This window comes from Physeter macrocephalus, chromosome 7 (assembly GCF_002837175.3).
Source record: "Physeter macrocephalus isolate SW-GA chromosome 7, ASM283717v5, whole genome shotgun sequence".
NCBI lineage: Eukaryota > Metazoa > Chordata > Mammalia > Artiodactyla > Physeteridae > Physeter > Physeter macrocephalus.
The window spans coordinates 154,745,266-154,765,217 of NC_041220.1; the positions used below are offsets into that span (position 1 = coordinate 154,745,266).

A 19,952-nucleotide genomic window follows, 5' to 3' on the forward strand; every position below is an offset into this window, starting at 1 on the left:
GAGGGGTGGGATAGGGAGGGTGGGAGGGAGACGCAAGAGGGAGGGGATGTGGGGATATAGGTATACGTATAGATGATTCACTTTGTGATACAGCAGAAACTAACACACCATTGTAAAGCAATTATACTCCAATAAAGATGTTAAGAAAATAAAAAATAAAAAAATGAATAAATTAAAATAAAATAAAAGATTAAAAAAATGCCCGATAATTTGTTCTAAAACTAACACTCATTGGGGACTTCCCTGGCGGTCCAGCCGTCAAGACTGTGCTTCCAATGCAGGGGGCGCGGGTTCGATCCCTGGTTGGGGAACTAAGATACCACATGCCATGTGGCGTGGCCAAAACATAAAAAAATTTTTTTAATTAAAACTAATACTCAGCGCAGTAATTCACCTGAAGAAGTCGCCATACTTAATTGCATGGCTTGTCATGAAATTAGACATTTGTCACATGATCTTGGTAGACAATCAAGGTTTGTAATATTTCATTTGTGGTTAATGGAAGAAGGTATATGAGGACTGTTGGGAAAGGTAGCTTACGGTAATCTTTAACCCAGGCCGAGTGACCTGACTTTTGGGGGTCAACAAAAGTGGGAGAACATTGTTAAAGCCGTGATCATTGAAACTGGGGTGGCTCATTATTCTACCCCCAGCACTTGTGCTGTGTTTGAGACTCTCTCTGAACCTCTGTGTTGGTCTCTCTCTAAAGTGTTGCATGTTCATTGTATAGCATATATATATATATATATATATATATATATATATAAAACACTCAGAACATTTACTGTGTCTTCTCTTTCTCGATCTTATTACACAGTAAATGTCACATCTTCTTAGAAACATACGTGAAAATCAGATAGACCAGGGGGTCTCCGGCTGGAGCAATTTTGCCCCCCAAGGGACATAGGGCACTGTCTGGAGATACATTTGGTTATCGTAACTGGGGGTGGCGTGGGGCTATGGTACTGGCATCCAGTAGGTAGAGGTCAAGGATGCTGCTCAACATCCTACGGTGCACAGGACACAGCCGCACAACAGAGAACTATCCTGCTCAAAATGTGCATTTTGCTGAGGCTGAGGAACCCTGAGAAAGACATAAAGTTATGGCATTGAACTTAATGGATATTTAAATTTTGCGTTTTGTCCATACCAGTCCGATTAAAGAGCTATCTGGTCGTGTAATTCAACAATATGGATGGTTACGTTAAGTCACTGAAGGTACGATATTTGATTGTTGGTTTATTACGGTGACCAAAGAGGAAGGGGTGAGGATAATTTGGCTCATCTGTCTCAGTTCTCTAAATGAGTCAGAGGAGGTGTGTGGGATCACGGCACCTGGATAAAATTCCCCGTTCGGTCACCAACTGCACCTGTGCCACCTTGAACTCCACCTCTCTAAGCTTGGATTTCTTTAGCCACAAAATAGAAAACTTGTCTAACCCACCAGCCGGATTTGAGGCTGAAAATGACACGGACTGTGTCCAAACACTTCGCAACTTGTAGGAGACAAATAATAATGAGAAACTTGACCCTCATACTCTAGCACCTCTGTAGCCCATCCAAATGCAGGCTGGCTGGTTCAGCGTCCCAAACATCTCTTAACTATGCTGACTGCCCTCAACCTCCAGCCCAGCTCGAGTGTAGGTCACCTCCTCTCATCTCTCCCTGGCCCAAGTGCCAGGATGCACTCTAACTTCTTCCCACTCTTGACTACTTCCAGGGACCGGAGCAGGATTTTCAAAATACAAATCTGACCAAGTCACCAAAAGGCATCAAGGACAACACCCAGCTGGGAGGATGGAGTCACCATAAACTCCATGTGGGAAAACCGTGGGAGGAAAGGTTGGAAGGAAAACATTAGCTGCATTTTTGTTATGATGATAAAACAAGACAGTTGTGCTATACTTTGGGAAAGTGTTAAGTGATTTTATAAATGCAGGATGCTCTTATCTACTTAAGTGTTTGTATTTCTCTCTTTGTGACCATTAGGACCATTTAAAAAGATGAGTGAAGAGTTCATAACAACTCTTAACATTTTCACTACTTAATCGGCTTTGGAAAAGTGACCAAATAGCTGGCACACAATAGGCACTCCACAGATGTTTGGTGAACGAATAAAATGTGAGCCGCTGATTTCTTACATGCAGTCTCACCTTGGACAAATGAAAAAAGCACTGAAGGAAGAGTATTATTATATACTTGCCCCTGGATTATATTTCAGAGGAGGCAAGAGGTACTGAGGACACACGGAGGATAATTCTTTACGAGGAAGATACAGACACAAAAAGCCCGCAGGACTCCAGGACAATACACAGTGGGGCAAAACCAAGATGAGCGAAATAGGTGGAATATTTATGCTAAAAGGCAAAACAAGCTCTTGGAATTACCTAAACCACTGTAGGGGAAGCTGACGAAGAGTGCAGCATTAGAATAGATCTTAAGCCATAGAGAGTTAGGTTAATATGAAAAACAATGGGTCACAATAAAGAACATTCTTTTGACTTGTGACTGATACCGTGCTGCTGAATGCTGCTGCTTTATCATTCTAAAGTATATGCACAGGAAACGTCAGAGGACCCAGGTGACTTCTTCCAACTTGAGAGCCAACATATTCCCTCTGGAATCTTCCTTTTAAGAGTCTTAAATCAGAAAATATGTATGTGGTGATCTGTGCTAGAATAAAGGGCTATTTCATCAGCATATCTTCAGAGTGCGAGAGGAGACATTAACATCAGTTTGACTCTACGTTTATGCTTTTAGGAGAATGAGACAGCTGATTGAAAATAATTTTTAAATTGTTTTGTGATGCATTGGATGTATTTGCATAACTGAGGCAATAATCATCATAGAATGAATAGACTTTTTTTTTTTAAGGAGCCAGGTCTCACCTTTCCTCCCTCACCTCGTAAATGACATTGACACCTCAGATTGCAAATTAAAGGGCCCCAGCACACAGTTCAAAATCTGAAAAAGGTAGTGCGGTGAAATGCTGATTAGACATAATGCGCACAGACTCTAGATCCTTCAGTGCAAAGAGACCTCTGCCGAAAACGGGTTGTCCTGAATACAGCTTTAAAAGGCAAATCGCTGAGCCATTTGTGTCTCAAAAAAAAAAAAACAAAAAACAAAAACCCCACATACAAGCATTAGTAACTTACTAGTGTCTCACTGGGCATTTCAAGGCAAGTAACCCTGGCAAAACTAGAGAACGAGCCATCATAACGTTCCTAGAACGTGTGCCTGAGAAGGAACCTTAACGATTTTGTAACCCAGGCCCTCTTTTTTTTCCAGCGCAGCAAAGTGAAACCGCAGAAGTTCGCAGCGAGCACAACGGCCCACCCCCGGCTGATCCCGGACCCCACTCTGCGCCCCGGGAACCAGCTGGGGCAGATCTGGGACCTCTGCACCTACCACCCCTGTCCACCTCGACTCCTTCCGTGAAAACTTTCCTTTTTTTAATGCGGAGAGTGCATTTTGGAGGACACGAATTCCAGACAGATAACTGTCTCTGCCCTATTATCAATGTTGATAATTCTTGTCTTAAGTTTCTGCCTGCTTCCCTCCAGTTTTGAAAGTTGGCACCCAGCATGTCCAATCTCAATAGTGAAAGTCATGTCAAGGAAAACTCAGTAAAGTAGCAGATGCCAGAACAACTACAAGGCTCCGCGTCAAAACGACACATCTTAGAAATGTTCAAAGACGGGTAAACTAACAAGGACGCCTGCCGGCTTCCTGGAGGCAGCACTCAGAATCTTCAGAAGTAGTACTCATTCCTCAGAAACGTCTTTATTTTCATTCCACTTTTTTTTTTCTTAAGTCTTTTCTCTTTCTCAAAAATAGACTCAGTCTCGAATCTGGATTTGGTCAGTGGGTCGTTAACCTTGAAAACTCGACTCCTTCTTTAAAGGAGGCAAATCCCACGAGCTTTTTGTCCGGTGTGTCCTGCGGTCCCCAGCGCCCCGCAGTGCCTGGCATACAGTAGGCCCCCAATAAATGTGGAATATTTGAGTCAACAGGGAGAAGAGAGGCCACCGACCCAAGACCCCCTGCCACCTTCTTATATTAATCGGAAAACGTGCAACACTGTGTGCCGCTACAAACCCCCTGGGAGTTTGCTCCCTTTCCAAGGAGCAAATCCGCGGCATCCCAACCCGCCCTGCAGCATTTCTCCGGAGGGTCCACTGGCCACACGCTGCCATCACCAAGCGGCCCTGGCTCCCGTCCAGATCTGTGTCGGTTCTTGCTGGGTATGTGACCAAAGGATGAGTGGGCACACCTGGGCCCAGCCCTGGGCGCCCCATTTCTCAGCCCTGGCCAGCGAGGCGGCGGCACGGTCCGGCCCCCGGCCCCAAACGCAGTGACCACTGTGCGGGGCAAAGGACCCCGGGCTCCGGGGATGGGGGCTCCCCTTCTGAGGGACACCTGAGTTTCTGAGCAGATGACACTCGGGCTGACGCACGCGGCACTCTTCACCCACACACCCCCCGTACACACCGAGGACCTCTGGGGAGCCACGGATCCTTTCAACCCCGCGCCGTCGCCTCCCAGGCCGGCCAGGTGGCGCCCCCTGTCGCCTCTGAGCGCGCCGGGACACTCACCGCGTAGTGCAGCTGCGGTTTCTCGCGGTACACCGGGTCCCCCATGTCGCCACCGGGGAGGAGTGGCGGGCTCTCGGGCGCAGCCTGGGGTCGTGGCGCCTCTCCGGGGTCCCCCTATTTTACCGCCATCCTGGGGCAGCCCCCGGACTCGAGCCCTGCTGCCTGTGCCCGGAGCGCGGTGCAAAGCGTCCCGGGCACCAGCGTCCCGCCGCAGAGCCGGCGGGGACAGGGAGGAGGCGACTGCGAAGGGGAAGGAGGAGGAGGAGGAGGAGGGAGAGGAGGAGGAGGGGGAGGAGGAGGAGGGGGAGGGAGAGGCCGAGTCAGATTCGATGGGCGGGCATTTAATTCCTTCCGCTCCTGGCTGGCCCCAGTCGCGCCCTCCGCCGCCAGCTGTTGGGGGCTACAGCGACCGAGCGCGCCCACGACAGGTGTCAGGGCGGCCGGCGCTCCTAACTCCTGCCACCCCGCCCCTGCCCAGGCCCGTGGGACCCGGGATGCCAGGGCTGGGGCTGCTAAAGCCTTCAACACCAGCGAGAGGGAGAGCTTAGGTTTCCAAGAAAGAGATACTTCGACTAACTTTGAAGGAGGTGTGGGTCTGATGCCGAAAGACGATTCGGAACCGGCCCGGCGAGGATGCAGTTTCAGTCTTTGGTCTTTGGAAAGCCTTCCTCTGGGAGAGTCTCAGTGGCGGGAACCGTAGGAGGGGGCAAGCGGGGAGGGACCAAGTAATGCTGCTCCAGGGAACTGCTGAGGAGGGGCGGCAGGGCTGGAGGCTTGCGGGGCCGGGCCCCTTTGGGCAAACTGAGTCTCAGAGGGCTTGCAGGACCTGGGCGTGTCTAGGGAACCGGGCTGGAAGGAGGAGCCCTGGAAAATCTGCCCGAACTCTGCTGGAGCTGAGGATAGGGGTGCCAGGCTGGACCTGAGTTGGGGGCGGGGTGCTCAGAGCCCTCCTTTCTATGTCTTAGCAAATCGGGAAACAACACAGCAAGGATTTGGAAATAGAAGAAACGTCCACTATTTGCAAATTCTGCCAGATAAACCAAATCATTTTAGCACACACTGGAGATTCACAACACCACCTAAAACCGGCCTCTGCTCCGCAATCCCCTCGTGGAAGCCTACACTTTAAAACATCGTGAAGAGTGCCAAGGTCCCTCCCCAGGCCTGATGTTCTGTGATTTACCTGCAGCCTCTCACAAGCTGCATCCAGACAAAGGTAGGGTCTGGGGCCGGAAGTAGAGACTCCAGACCCTGTGAAATCAATCACTCCAAGCCCAAGAGGGGTGGCTATCAAGTGGAAGATGGATTTGTGGGTGGCTTGTGTCAATTCTTCAGGGTCCCACTATACTGGACTCCCTGGGTGGCCCTCCACCTGTTGCGGGGAGGGCTAGGAAAATAGGCTGCAGCCCCTGTGTTTGAGTCCTTACAATTTGGTTGGGCGAACCACCCACTGGCACAGAAGACTTTAAAACCGTTGGCAGCATAGTTGCAAACTGCAGTGAGAATGGGAAGCCAGGGGTGCAGGTATCCTAAAGAATCTACTACTAGATATCATGACAGTTCATCTGCCTGGAAAACTGTACGATTGTATCTACTAAAGCTGATCATATGCCTACCCTCTGACCCAGCAATTCCACTCCTAGATATATAGAGAAATGGGTGCCAATGGCCTTCTCATGTACAAGAATGTTCAAAATATCTTTAAGCAGAATGGCCAAAATGGAAACAATCCAAATGTGCATCAACTGGTGCGTGATGAACCAACTGGTGCGTGAAGGGAATACATACTGCTTAGTGGTGAAAGGAAAATGCTACGGATAGACACAACAACATGGAGTATTCTCACAAATGCTGTGTCCAGAGGAAGAAATCAGACTCAAAAGAGGATGTACTGTAAGATTCCATTTATTTATTATGGAGTTGAAATTCACGTGTTGAACTGAAATAGGCAAGTGTGATCTATGGTGATAGAAGCCGCAATCATGATTACCAAGATGGGGAAGTGGTGGGATACACTGGGAAGGGGATACAAGGGAACCTTTTAGGGTTCTGGAAATGCTCTGTATCCTGATCTGTATGACAGCTACCCAAGTACACCCATATGTAAAAATTCACTGAGTGGTACAGTTCAGATTTGTGTAATTTACACCCTTCACTATGTGTATTTTACACTGCAATAACATAAAAATAAATTTAAACTCAACCCCCTGCCAAAACCAGGAACTTCCAGCCAGAGTGCTACCTGTCTTAACAGAGAGTCAATTTCACCATTTGCCCAAGTCTCCTTCTCCCTGCAGCCTGCCTTGCGCAGAGGACCTTTTCCTCTGCGAGGTGGGAGCGAACCCACTCACCTTGGAGGCCCTCCCTGCTCCCCGACACGTCCAGGCAGAGCTGGAAAAACAACACACTAAAGTCCGCTCTTCACTTTCACTCTGCTCTGCTGCTGAAAGCAACCTTTAGAGCTATGTCCTCAGAGGCCCTCAGAATGAGGTACAGAACCAGCACAAGCTTCGCCACACAGCGTCCTTAAGAGAATGCAGCAGCTGGAGCAGCCAAAGGAGGGCATGCATCCACAAATGGCCCCATTTCGGGACCTCTGCTTCCTGCTGCTCTATTTAGAGAGAGGAACTCTCCAGCCTTAGGAGAGTTCCCCTGGCATACCTGCCATTAAGCCCTCAAAGCTAAAAATCCCTTTTCCTACAAAAACTATTTCATTATTAATATATATAAACAATACAAGGCGGGTCCGTGGATTTAAAAAAAACCTTATACATAATCCTTTGATCATTACCCTTGAGTATGTCACCTCCATGTTAAAATTGGGTCATCTTAGATTTTGGTTTGTTTGTATTCTGCCTTTGAAAATTTTATTAAGTCACTAAACGGCATTATTGTAAGCCAGAAATAATCCATCGTTCCCAAACTGTGTACTTATCCTTTAGGAATGACTACTGCCTGCTAGCAGATTTCTTGCTAAATTGTCATTGCTAAGTTGGAGATAAATTTTCCAGTGCGATAGGGTTGTTTTTTCTGTGTTTGAAAGGTTTGAGGAGATAGGACAAAGCATTTAAGTGAAGAAGTCATCAGTTCAGGCTGTAAGACTCTTCAGTTCACCTCCGAGTGAGTCACACACCTCTTCAGTTCTCAGTGCATTTGTTCAAGACTTGATAAGGGATCTAGAAGATTGTGCAGAACTCTAAGAGGTCTGTTAAGTATTAAACAATTTAGTCATATGATATCGCTTATATGTGGAGTCTTAAAATAATGATGCAAATGAACTTATTTACAAAACGGAAATAGAGTCACAGGCATAGAAGACAAACTTATGGTTACCAAAGAGGAAAGGGGGTGTAAATGAGGAATTGGGGATTGACAGATACACGCTACTATATAGAAAAGAGACAAACAAGGTCCTACTGTAGAGCACAGGGAACTATATTTAATATCTTGTAATAACCTGTAATATAAAAGAATCTGAAAAAGAATATGTATGTATGTATATACATGTATAACTGAATCACTCTGCTTACCCCAAAACATTGGAAATCAACTATACTTCAGTAAAAAAAATCTTAAACAATTTGAATTCCACACATTATTTTTATTTGAATCTATTTCAGGGTATATTTTAAACACCACTCTAATAACAATTTCTTTTTTGTACATCTCTGCTTCCAAGTATCCTTCCCATGTTATTTAACTATTCACTAGGTTACTTATTCAATAAATATTTTTAAGTGCATACAATTGCAGGTATTGTTCTAGGTCATTTAAACTTTGCATTAAATGGCAGGTGGTTTTGCAATTCAGGTGTGACCTTTTGCGGTTATGGAGGGAGATAAAGAGAGCACACAAAACCTCACTTCAGAAAAGGTTGAAGTTCACATCATTTACTGGTTAGGTTAAGAGCCTGCTTGGCTAATGTTCTCTTCTGGTTAGTCATTTTTTTTTAAATACATTTCTCTGCTGTTTATAATTTCCCCCAGAGAGGACTCAAAAATAATCTCTAGGAGTTCCTCTACTAGCATCACTTTTAAGAGAAAATATGTCACACTAACAGTGGCATTTCCATGACTTCCTGTCCCCAGATATGACAGCACTTCCAGTACCGAAGGCTGCCCTTGCTGCCAGGGCATTTAAATTAAAATCCCTGTTTGTATTTACTCTGCCTGCCTATAAGCTGAGTTAATATTTTCCACATTTCGTGCCAACCCAAGGGTGATTACTTTTTTTAAGGAAAACTTTACCTAAATCCGTGGAAGCAAATTCAACTTCCGGGTGTAGGAGGAGCTGAAGGCCCATGTGAGAACTAAAACGCACTGAGATCAGAGGACGAGGCCCTTCTTGCACACCCAGCCCTGTCACTGTTGACAGAGTGGCTATGGGACCCTCTTGGATGGGGAACCTCTTCCCCCAAACCCACCTGCTATACCCTTCCATCCTATTATCTTGTCAATCCACCTCCAAGAGTATTTTTAAATTTTTGAAACAGGAAAGTTGATAACATACAATGTGCAGCTAAATGAAATATTGCAAAACATACACCCATCTAACCATCACCAAGGTCAAGGAATAGAATATTGCTAGTGTCCCTCAGCTGCATTATGACACCCTCCCCCGCGACCCCAACCCAGGGGCAGACACTGCCCTGTCTTTATAGACTTCACTTATTTGCTTCCCTTTTATAACAGGGTTTCTCCATCTCAGCACTATTGATACTTGGGGACAGAGAATTCTTCTCCCCGCCCCCCCCCCCCACCAGCTTTACTGAGCTATAATTGACCTATAGGATTGTAAAAGTTTAAGGTGTACAGTGTGATAATTTGATACACATACATATTGTGAAATGATTATCATAATAAGATTAGTTAATACCTCCATCACTTCCCATAGTGAACATTTTTGTGTGTGTGATGAGAACATTTAAGATCTACCCTCGTAGCAACTTTCAAGTGTACAATACAGTAACGTTAACTATACTCACCATGCCGCCCATTAGACCTCTCGGAATTTGTTTATTTCATAACTGGAAGTTTTTACCCTTTGACAAACATCTCCTCATTACCCCACCGCCAGTCCCTGGTAACTACCAATCTATTCTTTATTTCTGGGTTCAGCCTCTTTAGATTCCACAAGTAAGTGAGATCAGACAGTATTTGTCTTTCTCTGTCTGACTTATTTCACGTAGCATAATTCCTTCAAGGTCTATTAATGTTGTCTCAAATGGTAGGATTATTTATGGCTGAATAATGTTCCACTGTACATATATACACCACATCTTCTTTATCCAATCATCCATAGATGGACACTTCGGTTGTTTCCATATCTTGGCTATTGTGAATAATGCTGCACTGAACATGGGAATGCAGATGTCTCTTGGGGATCCTGATTTCAGTTCTTTTGGATACATACCAAGAAGTGGGATTGCTGGATCATGTGGTAGTTCTATTTTTAATTCTAAATTTTTGAGGAACCTTCATAATGCTTTCTATAATGGCTGTACCAATTTACATTCCCACCAACAGTGTATAAGTGTTCCATTTTCTCCACATTCTTGCCAATACTTGTTATCTCTTGTCTTTTTGAGGATAGCTATCCTAACAGGTGTCAGGTGGTATCTCATTATGGTTCTTATTTGCATTTCCCTGATGATTTAGTGATGCTGAGCACCTTTTCAAATACCTGTTGGCCATTTGTGTGTCTTCTTTGGAAAAATGTCTATTCAGGCCCTTTGCCCATTTAAAAAAAACTTCTTTTTAACATCTTTACTGGAACATAATTGCTTTACAATGGTGTGTTAGTTTCTGCTTTATAACAAAGGGAATCAGCTCTACATATACATATGTCCCCATATCTCTTCCCTCTTGCGTCTCCCTCCCTCCCACCCTCCCTATCCCACCCCTCTAGGTGGTCACAGAGCACCGAGCTGACCTCCCTGTGCCATGCGGCAGCTTCCCACTAGCTGTCTATTCTACGTTTGGTAGTGTATATATGTCCGTGCCACTCTCTCACTTCGTCCCAGCTTACCCTTCCCCCTCCCCGTATCCTCAAGTCCTTTCTCTAGTAGGTCTGTGTCTTTATTCCCGTCTTGCCCCTAGGTTCTTCATGACTTTTTTTTTTTCTTAGATTCCATATATATGTCTTAGCATACGGTATTTGTTTTTCTCTTTCTGACTTCACTCTGTATGACAGACTCTATGTCCATCCACCTCACTACAAATAACTCAATTTCGTTCCTTCTTATGGCTGAGTAATATTCCATCGTATATATGTGCCACATCTTCTTTATCCATTCATCTGCCGATGGACACTGAGGTTGCTTCCATGTCCTGGCTATTGTAAGTAGAGCTGCAGTGAACATTGGGGTACATGACTCTTTGAATTATGGTTTTCTCAGGGTATACCCCCCAGTAATGGGATTGCTGGGTCGTATGGTAGTTCTATTTTTAGTTTTTTAAGGAACCTCCATGCTGTCCTCCATAGTGGCTGTATCAATTTACATTCCCACCAACAGTCTTTGCCCATTTTTTAATCAGATAATTTGGTTTTTTGCTATTGAGTTGTATGAGTTCCTTATATATTTTGGATATTAACCCCTTATCAGATATATGGTTTGCAAATATTTTCTCCCATCCTTTAGATTTCCTTTTCATTTTGTTGATCGTTTCTTTTGCTGTGCAGAAGCTTTTTCGTTTTATGAAGTCCCGATAGTTTATTTTTGCTTTTGTTGCTTGTGATTTTGGTGTCAAACCAGTAATTCTTTGGTGTGGAGGCAGTTTCCTATGCATCATAGGATGTTTAGCAGCATCCCTGGCTTCTACCCACTAGATGTAAGTATTATCTCCTTCGCCCAGTTGTGGCAACCAAAAGTATCTCTAGACATTGACAAATGTCCCCTGGGGGTGGGGAGGCAAGATCACCCCTGTTTGAGAACCACTGCTTTTTAGGAAGTTACGTATCCACAAATCTTAGAGCTTAGTGTTGCCTGCTGTCTAACTTCATATAAATGGATTCATAAGTATGTTTTTATTACATCTGGCTTCTTTACTCAACATTGTGTTTCTAAGGCTCTTCCATGTTATCATATGTAGCTGTAATTTGTTCATTCCCATTGCTGTCTAGTATTCCATTGTATGTGTTTACCAATATTTATCCTTTCAACTGCTGGTGGACGTTTGCATCCTTTCCAGTTTTGGACTACTGAAAACCACACTGCTTGAACATCATTATACATATCTCCTTGTACACATGTGCCTGCATTTGTATACGGTGCAAGCCTAGAAACAGAATTGCTGGGTCATAGGCATGCATATCTTCAACTTTACTGGACAATGCCCAACCGTTTTCCAAACTGATTGTACCAATTAGAATCTTTATTTACACTATAGTATAAATAGACTGAACATAGTTTATATAAAGGCTGAACGTAGTTTAGAATTGTCTCTCTGCTAGGTTTTTTCATGGGGCTACAAAGATAAAATTCAGGAAATCAAGCTGCAGGATCAGGAAGGAGAGATGGGGAAGAAGCTTAAGGTCCTCCTTGTCCAAAATCATGTCTCTTATAAGTGAAGAAAGACCTACCAGCCCTGCTAGGGTCATAGCATTGGGAACACCACTGCTGAGTCCGTCCACACGTATGGGTAAGAAGAGTGGATACATCAGTTATGCTTCTGAGGGAGGACATATTTTTAGGCAGAAGTCGAGCGTATAGTGTTGGGGAGGGGCGAATCTCAGCAAACTGTAAACATAAGTGCCCCTTAAGGAATTACCATTTTGCTCCACATCCACAGTGCACTCCCCCGCTTCCTTTTAACCTTAACAGGGATACGGGGATGTGATGGATCCAAGGAAGAATGAAGCGCCCCATTCCTTTCACCAGGTATATTAGAGAGAGAGAACCCCCAGCCTGAAGACACACCTGGTCCAATGATCAGCGACTGAGGCATTCCTATGGGTCCCAAGAATGGTGCCCGGTGCTGTGGTGACATAGAACAGAGAAGACAGTATCACCTAGAACTCCTGCCCTCAGCCTTGATCCCTACAAAAATCTTTATTGGAGTATAATTGCTTTACAATGTTGTGGTAGTTTCTGCTGTATAACAAAGTGAATCAGCTATACATACACATATATTCCCATATCTCCTCCCTCTTGTGCCTCCCTCCCACCCTCCCTATCCCACCCCTCTAGGTGGTCACAAAGCACGGAGCTGATCTCCCTGTGCGATGCAGCTGCTTCCCACTAGCCATCTATTTTACATTTGGTACTGTGTACATATCAATGTTACTCTCTCACTTTATCCCATCTTCTCCTTCCCCCATCCCCATTTCCTCAAGTCCATTCTCTACACCTGTGTCTTTATTCCTGTCCTGCCCCTAGGTTCATCAGAAGCTATTTTTTTTTAGATTCCATGTATATGTGTTGGCAAAAGGTATTTGTTTTTCTCTTTCTGACTTCACTCTGTATGACAGACTCTAGGTCCATCCACCTCACTACAAATAACTCAATTTCGATTCTTTTTATGGCTAATATTCCGTTGTATATTTGTGCCACATCTTCTTTACCCATTCATCTGTTGATGGACGTTTAGGTTGCTTCTATATTCTGGCTATTGTAAGTGGTGCTGCACTGAACATTGTGGTACATGTCTCTCTTTGAATTATGGTTTTCTCAGGGTATACCCCCCAGTAATGGGATTGCTGGGTCGTATGGTAGTTCTATTTTTAGTTTTTTAAGGAACCTCCATGCTGTCCTCCATAGTGGCTGTATCAATTTACATTCCCACCAACAGTCTTTGCCCATTTTTTAATCAGATAATTTGGTTTTTTGCTATTGAGTTGTATGAGTTCCTTATATATTTTGGATATTAACCCCTTATCAGATATATGGTTTGCAAATATTTTCTCCCATCCTTTAGATTTCCTTTTCATTTTGTTGATCGTTTCTTTTGCTGTGCAGAAGCTTTTTCGTTTTATGAAGTCCCGATAGTTTATTTTTGCTTTTGTTGCTTGTGATTTTGGTGTCAAACCAGTAATTCTTTGGTGTGGAGGCAGTTTCCTATGCATCATAGGATGTTTAGCAGCATCCCTGGCTTCTACCCACTAGATGTAAGTATTATCTCCTTCGCCCAGTTGTGGCAACCAAAAGTATCTCTAGACATTGACAAATGTCCCCTGGGGGTGGGGAGGCAAGATCACCCCTGTTTGAGAACCACTGCTTTTTAGGAAGTTACGTATCCACAAATCTTAGAGCTTAGTGTTGCCTGCTGTCTAACTTCATATAAATGGATTCATAAGTATGTTTTTATTACATCTGGCTTCTTTACTCAACATTGTGTTTCTAAGGCTCTTCCATGTTATCATATGTAGCTGTAATTTGTTCATTCCCATTGCTGTCTAGTATTCCATTGTATGTGTTTACCAATATTTATCCTTTCAACTGCTGGTGGACGTTTGCATCCTTTCCAGTTTTGGACTACTGAAAACCACACTGCTTGAACATCATTATACATATCTCCTTGTACACATGTGCCTGCATTTGTATACGGTGCAAGCCTAGAAACAGAATTGCTGGGTCATAGGCATGCATATCTTCAACTTTACTGGACAATGCCCAACCGTTTTCCAAACTGATTGTACCAATTAGAATCTTTATTTACACTATAGTATAAATAGACTGAACATAGTTTATATAAAGGCTGAACGTAGTTTAGAATTGTCTCTCTGCTAGGTTTTTTCATGGGGCTACAAAGATAAAATTCAGGAAATCAAGCTGCAGGATCAGGAAGGAGAGATGGGGAAGAAGCTTAAGGTCCTCCTTGTCCAAAATCATGTCTCTTATAAGTGAAGAAAGACCTACCAGCCCTGCTAGGGTCATAGCATTGGGAACACCACTGCTGAGTCCGTCCACACGTATGGGTAAGAAGAGTGGATACATCAGTTATGCTTCTGAGGGAGGACATATTTTTAGGCAGAAGTCGAGCGTATAGTGTTGGGGAGGGGCGAATCTCAGCAAACTGTAAACATAAGTGCCCCTTAAGGAATTACCATTTTGCTCCACATCCACAGTGCACTCCCCCGCTTCCTTTTAACCTTAACAGGGATACGGGGATGTGATGGATCCAAGGAAGAATGAAGCGCCCCATTCCTTTCACCAGGTATATTAGAGAGAGAGAACCCCCAGCCTGAAGACACACCTGGTCCAATGATCAGCGACTGAGGCATTCCTATGGGTCCCAAGAATGGTGCCCGGTGCTGTGGTGACATAGAACAGAGAAGACAGTATCACCTAGAACTCCTGCCCTCAGCCTTGATCCCTACTATAAAGGATATCAGGAAGGTAGACATCAACAACTAGAACTGAGAATCTGATGATCTATGGATGCAGGGAAAGAAGGTGAGGGAGGCAGGGTGAGAATAAAGTGACCATTACAATAGGTTCAGTTTAGCACCACCGGTTTGTCCTTTTCTTGCCATTTTGATATCTTCACTGAAGAACTGCTACTCAGTGCCTTGGAGCCAAGGAGAGTGCCCTACAAAAGTATCCACAGAGAGATGTTTCTAAAATAAATTTTCTATTTCAGGCTCATTAGGCAAAAAAGCAGAGACTGTATTCCCTCTAGTTATGATTTCCCAAGAAACAGTTGGAGAATCAAGAAACTACTTTTCATCATCTCCATAATCTAATGTTAGCCTATTGCCTCCACTCAACCACTTACAACCTCCTTTCCTCTGCGTGGTGTTGTGAGCGTGTAAAGCCCGCGGAACACTCGTGACACCACCAATGCTGCAGGTGCTGAAATGATTATCTGGAATGATAACGATTCCACTAATCACTGAGCACCTACGTCACTGGCCCTATGTCCAACTAGATGCTTTGCAAACAGCAAATCTGGATCCTCGGAATAACTGTGTGAGGAAACTATGGTTATCTCCATTTTATTCATGAGAGTAATTCACTTGTTTTGCACAGACGGTATATGGTGAAGTTGAGGTGTAAATGAAGTTGGGTCCAAATCTCTTTGCAGGCCATTCCGGTATGTTTCAAAGTAGAGACTCTTTCATCAGATCACTGTGGTGCCTTCTTATGAAAGGGGCAGGGCAGACACTGCCAGGGCCCCACCCGTATCTCCTAGGCCAGTGGTTCTCAACGGGCACAATTTTCCCCCAAGAGGACACCTGGCAATGTCTGGAGATATTTTTTACTGTCACAACTGTGTGTGGGGGTGCCACTTGTATCTAGCGGGTAGAAGCAAGGGCTGCAGCTAAACACCCTACAGTGCACAGGACAGCCTCCCGCAACAAAGAAGTATCCTGCCTAAAATGTCAAGAGTACAGACGTTGAGAAACAAACCCTTCGTAGACATAAGAAATTCACCTTCAATAATTTCCACTTAGGAGTACAACTCACACCAGGAACACATTTTCCTTTAGTGGAGTGGGTCTTGCGCCAAGGAAGGAAACAAGGAGAAATTCCCCCAGAGCAGAATGGTGGGGTCGAGCTTTGGGACCTACATGCAAGTGGGTTTGCACCCAACATAGCATGTCAAGAGGCTAGCAGAGAGTGTGAAAACTGGCCATTGGTGTGATCACCACTAGTAGCTATGGAGTCATTTGGAGCACTTGACTAGTCACCCAAGGAAACCACTGTTACATCCTCCAAAACCCATGGTTTTGCAGGCTCAGCAGTGTTTGAATGATGACACCTGACATTACTCTAGTGCCTGGAGCATTCCAAGCCATTTCACATGTAACAGTTCTCCCCTCCCCAAATTAATCTATTTTGTGATTATGATTTCCAGTTTTTATAGGCAGCAGAACATATAAGGCAAACGGTAAGAATTTCTTGTCAGGGGGGTAACAAAATGAGAATGAAACAGAGTGTCCTTTGCTCGCCAAGTCACTTAACCTATCTGTATCCCGTTAACCCACCAAATAGAGAGCGTGGGCCAGAGAGTTCCAGATCCCCAAGGAATGCTTGGCATATAAAGGTCAAACATCAACAGCTCAGCAAGGCCTTCTTTGCCTTGCAGCGCAATGGAACCAAGCCTAATTTCTTGACTCTTTTTCTCTGGGACCATGCTGTATGAAAGTGGTTCTCAACCAGGGGTAATGTTGTCTGCCAGAGGACAGCTGCCAGTGTCTGCAGACACACTAGGGGATGATGTGCTACTTGTACTTTGTAGGTAGTGGCTAGGGACGCTGCTAAACATTCCACAGTGAACAAGCCAATCCCTATATCCCCCCAACACACACACATACATAACAAAGGATGATCTGGCCCCAAATGTCAAGAGTGCCAAGGTTGAGAAACCCTATTTTATGGAAAAAATTGTTCTTCTAGTCAAAATAATCCTAATATATCAGAATCTAAGCATCACACTAGGACTTTGGCCTGTTTCAACTTTGGTTGCCATCATTCTTCACATGCATACACACCACGTACTGTATGATTCCATTTACACAAAATGTCCAGAATAGGAAAATCCACAGAGACCAAAAGTAGATCCATGGTTGTGTAGGGCTGGGGAGTTCAGGAGGTGACAGCTAAAGGGTATAAGGTTTCTTTCTGGGGTGATGACAGTGTTCTAAAATTAATTGTGGGGATGGCTGCACGACTCTGAGTATACGGAAAACCAATGAATTATTCACTTTAAATGGGTGAATTGCATGAAATGTGAATTCTACCTCCATGAAAGCTGCGAACCAGAGAGACAGAGAGAGAGAGAGAGAGAGAGTAAGGAGGGAGGGAGGGAAGGAAGGAGAGAAGGAAGGTCTTTATGATAAATTGAGTAGTGCAAGAGAAGGAGGCGGCTATCCTGGGGAGTGCTGATGTCTTCTTCCTGGCAATTGTTAGGATTACCATCAGCTAGAGAGGCCGCACGCTATGTAAGCAGTTTCACTAAAGGACCTGTAACTCTAAAATGTCATAGCTAATGTTTTACCTCTTTCCTGTTTCCCTGACTACAACATGTGTGGCTCAAGGCTAAAGACTGGCTTCTATTGACGCATTCAGTCCATTCTCTCATTCATTCTTTCAAGGCCAACTGAAGGCCTTGTGCTATTTCTCTCTCTTAATAATACAGTCGCTTCTTGCCTTAGGTAGAGCTCTTCAGAAACAGAGACTAAGATAAGGATTCATGGGCAAGTGATTTATCAGGGACATGTTCCCAGGAGTGACTGGTAAGGGGTAAGCGTGACAGGGCAGGAAAGGCGAGGAAGCCAAGTAATGGTGTGAGTTCTGGCAGAGTCTCAGTCTCAGCCTGATGCTGAGAGGCGCTCTGGAGTTGCCCCGCCTCAAGCCAAAGGAGCTGACCTTAAATATTCTCACAGCCACGAGCCACGGGCTATGGGAGGCCCCAGGGTGATGTAAACTTCCAGGCACTTCTTGTTCTTTGTGGGTACACGGAAACTGCTCAAGAACCCCAAGGGAAATCCTCTGAAGACGCTCACAGATGTTGGTCATTAGAAGCAAACCACACAGAAGCTGGGGAATGGAACTGACACACAGAACTGGTCAAGATCTGAGATATTCTGGGCAGAGTACCAACAGCACATGTCCACTACACTTTTTGCTTGAAAACTTGTTAAGCTCTAAAGGCTGTTTATGACTGTTTCTGTGTCCAGATATCCTGAGCAGGGTAGAAGCTTGCAGCCCCCAGATGTGTTTCCAGCAAGGTGAGGTATGGATTGACCTTCCAAGACTCTACACTACAGCTTATCCCCTTCCTTGCTGATAAATGCTTTATCTGGCATCTTTGCCCACACTAGACCTATTTCATTTCATATGCTGAAAATCTTCTGAAGCGCTTCATCTGCCCACAAGCACTACGGGGAATTTCTCAGCAGCTTTAGCATCTCCAGTGGTCATTTAGCCACGGACTTTAAGTTTGGGGAGATTCCAAAAGCTGCAAACCCGTGGAACCATCCACAACTAGGTTACTTTACTTACTGGATTTATTTCCTTCCCCTGGATTATCATAAACAGGTCTAACATGGAAACAACCTAAATGTCCATCAACAGATGAATGGATAAAGTATATATATATATACATACACACACACACACACACACACACACACTGGAATATTACTTAACCATAAAAAAGAATGAAATAATGCCATTTGCAGCAACATGGATGGACTTAAAGATGATCATACTAAGTGAAGTAAGCCAGACAGAGAACAATAAATACCATATGATATCACTTACATGTGGAATCTAAAATATGACACAAATCAACCTAACTACAAAACAGAAACAGACTCACAGACATAAAGAACAGCCTTGTGGTGGCCAAGGGGAAGGGAGATTGGGGGAGGGATGGAGTGGGAGGTTGGGATTAGCAGATGTAAGCTATTATGTAGAGAATGGATAAATAGCAAGGTCCTACTGTATAACACAGGGAACTATATTCACTATCCTGTGATAAACCATAATGGAAAAGAATATGAAAAAGAATGTGTGTGTGTGTGTGTGTGTGTATATATCTGAATCACTTTGCTGTACAGCAGAAATTAACACAATGTTGTAAATCAAATATACTTCAACAAACAAAAATAGGACTAAGATGTTGATCCCCACACAGTTAAATTTTTCTCTGCTTCATCAATCATTTTATGACATCATTTGTTGATTACCATCTTTTTTCTGGGGATTAAATTAGTACGCGTGTGTGTGTCAAAAATAGGACTAAGATGTTGATCCCCACACAGTTAAATTTTTCTCTGCTTCATCAATCATTTTATGACATCATTTGTTGATTACCATCTTTTTTCTGGGGATTAAATTAGTACGCGCGTGTGTGTGTGTGTGTGTGTGTGTGTGTGTGTGTGTGTGTAGCAGTTAGAACCGTACTGGGCATATATAAGCTCTATATCAATTTTTGCTATTATCACCTAGGTACAGAACTCTCAGGTTGCATGATGAGGTCTTTGTCCTCAAAACTATTCTTCCTGCCAAGGGACTTGCAACAATTTTTCTGACCTACTTGGATTTTGAAAAATTGTTTCTATCTTGCCTTCCTTTCTGCTACTTCCTTTTTTTTTTAATGTATTTATTTATTTATTTGGCTGCGTTGGGTCTTCGTTGCTGCGCACAGGCTTTCTCTCGTTGCAGCGAGCGGGGGCTACTCTTTGATGTGGTGCGAGGGCTTCTCATTGCGGTGGTTCCTCTTGTTGCGGAACCCGGGCTCTAGGCGTGAGGACTTCAGTAGTTGTGGCACGCGGGCTCAGTAGTTGTGGCTCGCAGGCTCTAGAGCGCAGGCTCAGTAGTTGTGGTTCACGGGCTTAGTTGCTCCGCAGCACGTGGGATCTTCCTGGACCAAGGATTGAACGCGTGTCCCCTGCATTGGCAGG

The 19,952-nt window shown here is 44.3% G+C and overlaps 1 protein-coding gene across 4 annotated transcripts in view; it reads right to left on the reverse strand.

Annotated features, from left to right (window-relative positions):
* ARHGAP6 (Rho GTPase activating protein 6) overlaps nucleotides 1–19,952 on the reverse strand; it is a 491,723-nt gene that overhangs the window by 262,218 nt on the left and 209,553 nt on the right. For 2 of the 4 annotated variants that reach the window (XM_028492519.2, XM_028492518.2), the window contains exon 1: nucleotides 4,599–4,781. The exons of the other annotated variants lie outside the window; for them this stretch is intronic. In XM_028492519.2, the coding sequence (XP_028348320.1) occupies nucleotides 4,599–4,643 (45 nt within the window). In that variant the 5' untranslated portion in view covers nucleotides 4,644–4,781. Of the gene's footprint in view, nucleotides 1–4,598; nucleotides 4,782–19,952 lie in introns of those variants that run through there. 4 annotated transcript variants of the gene reach the window in all.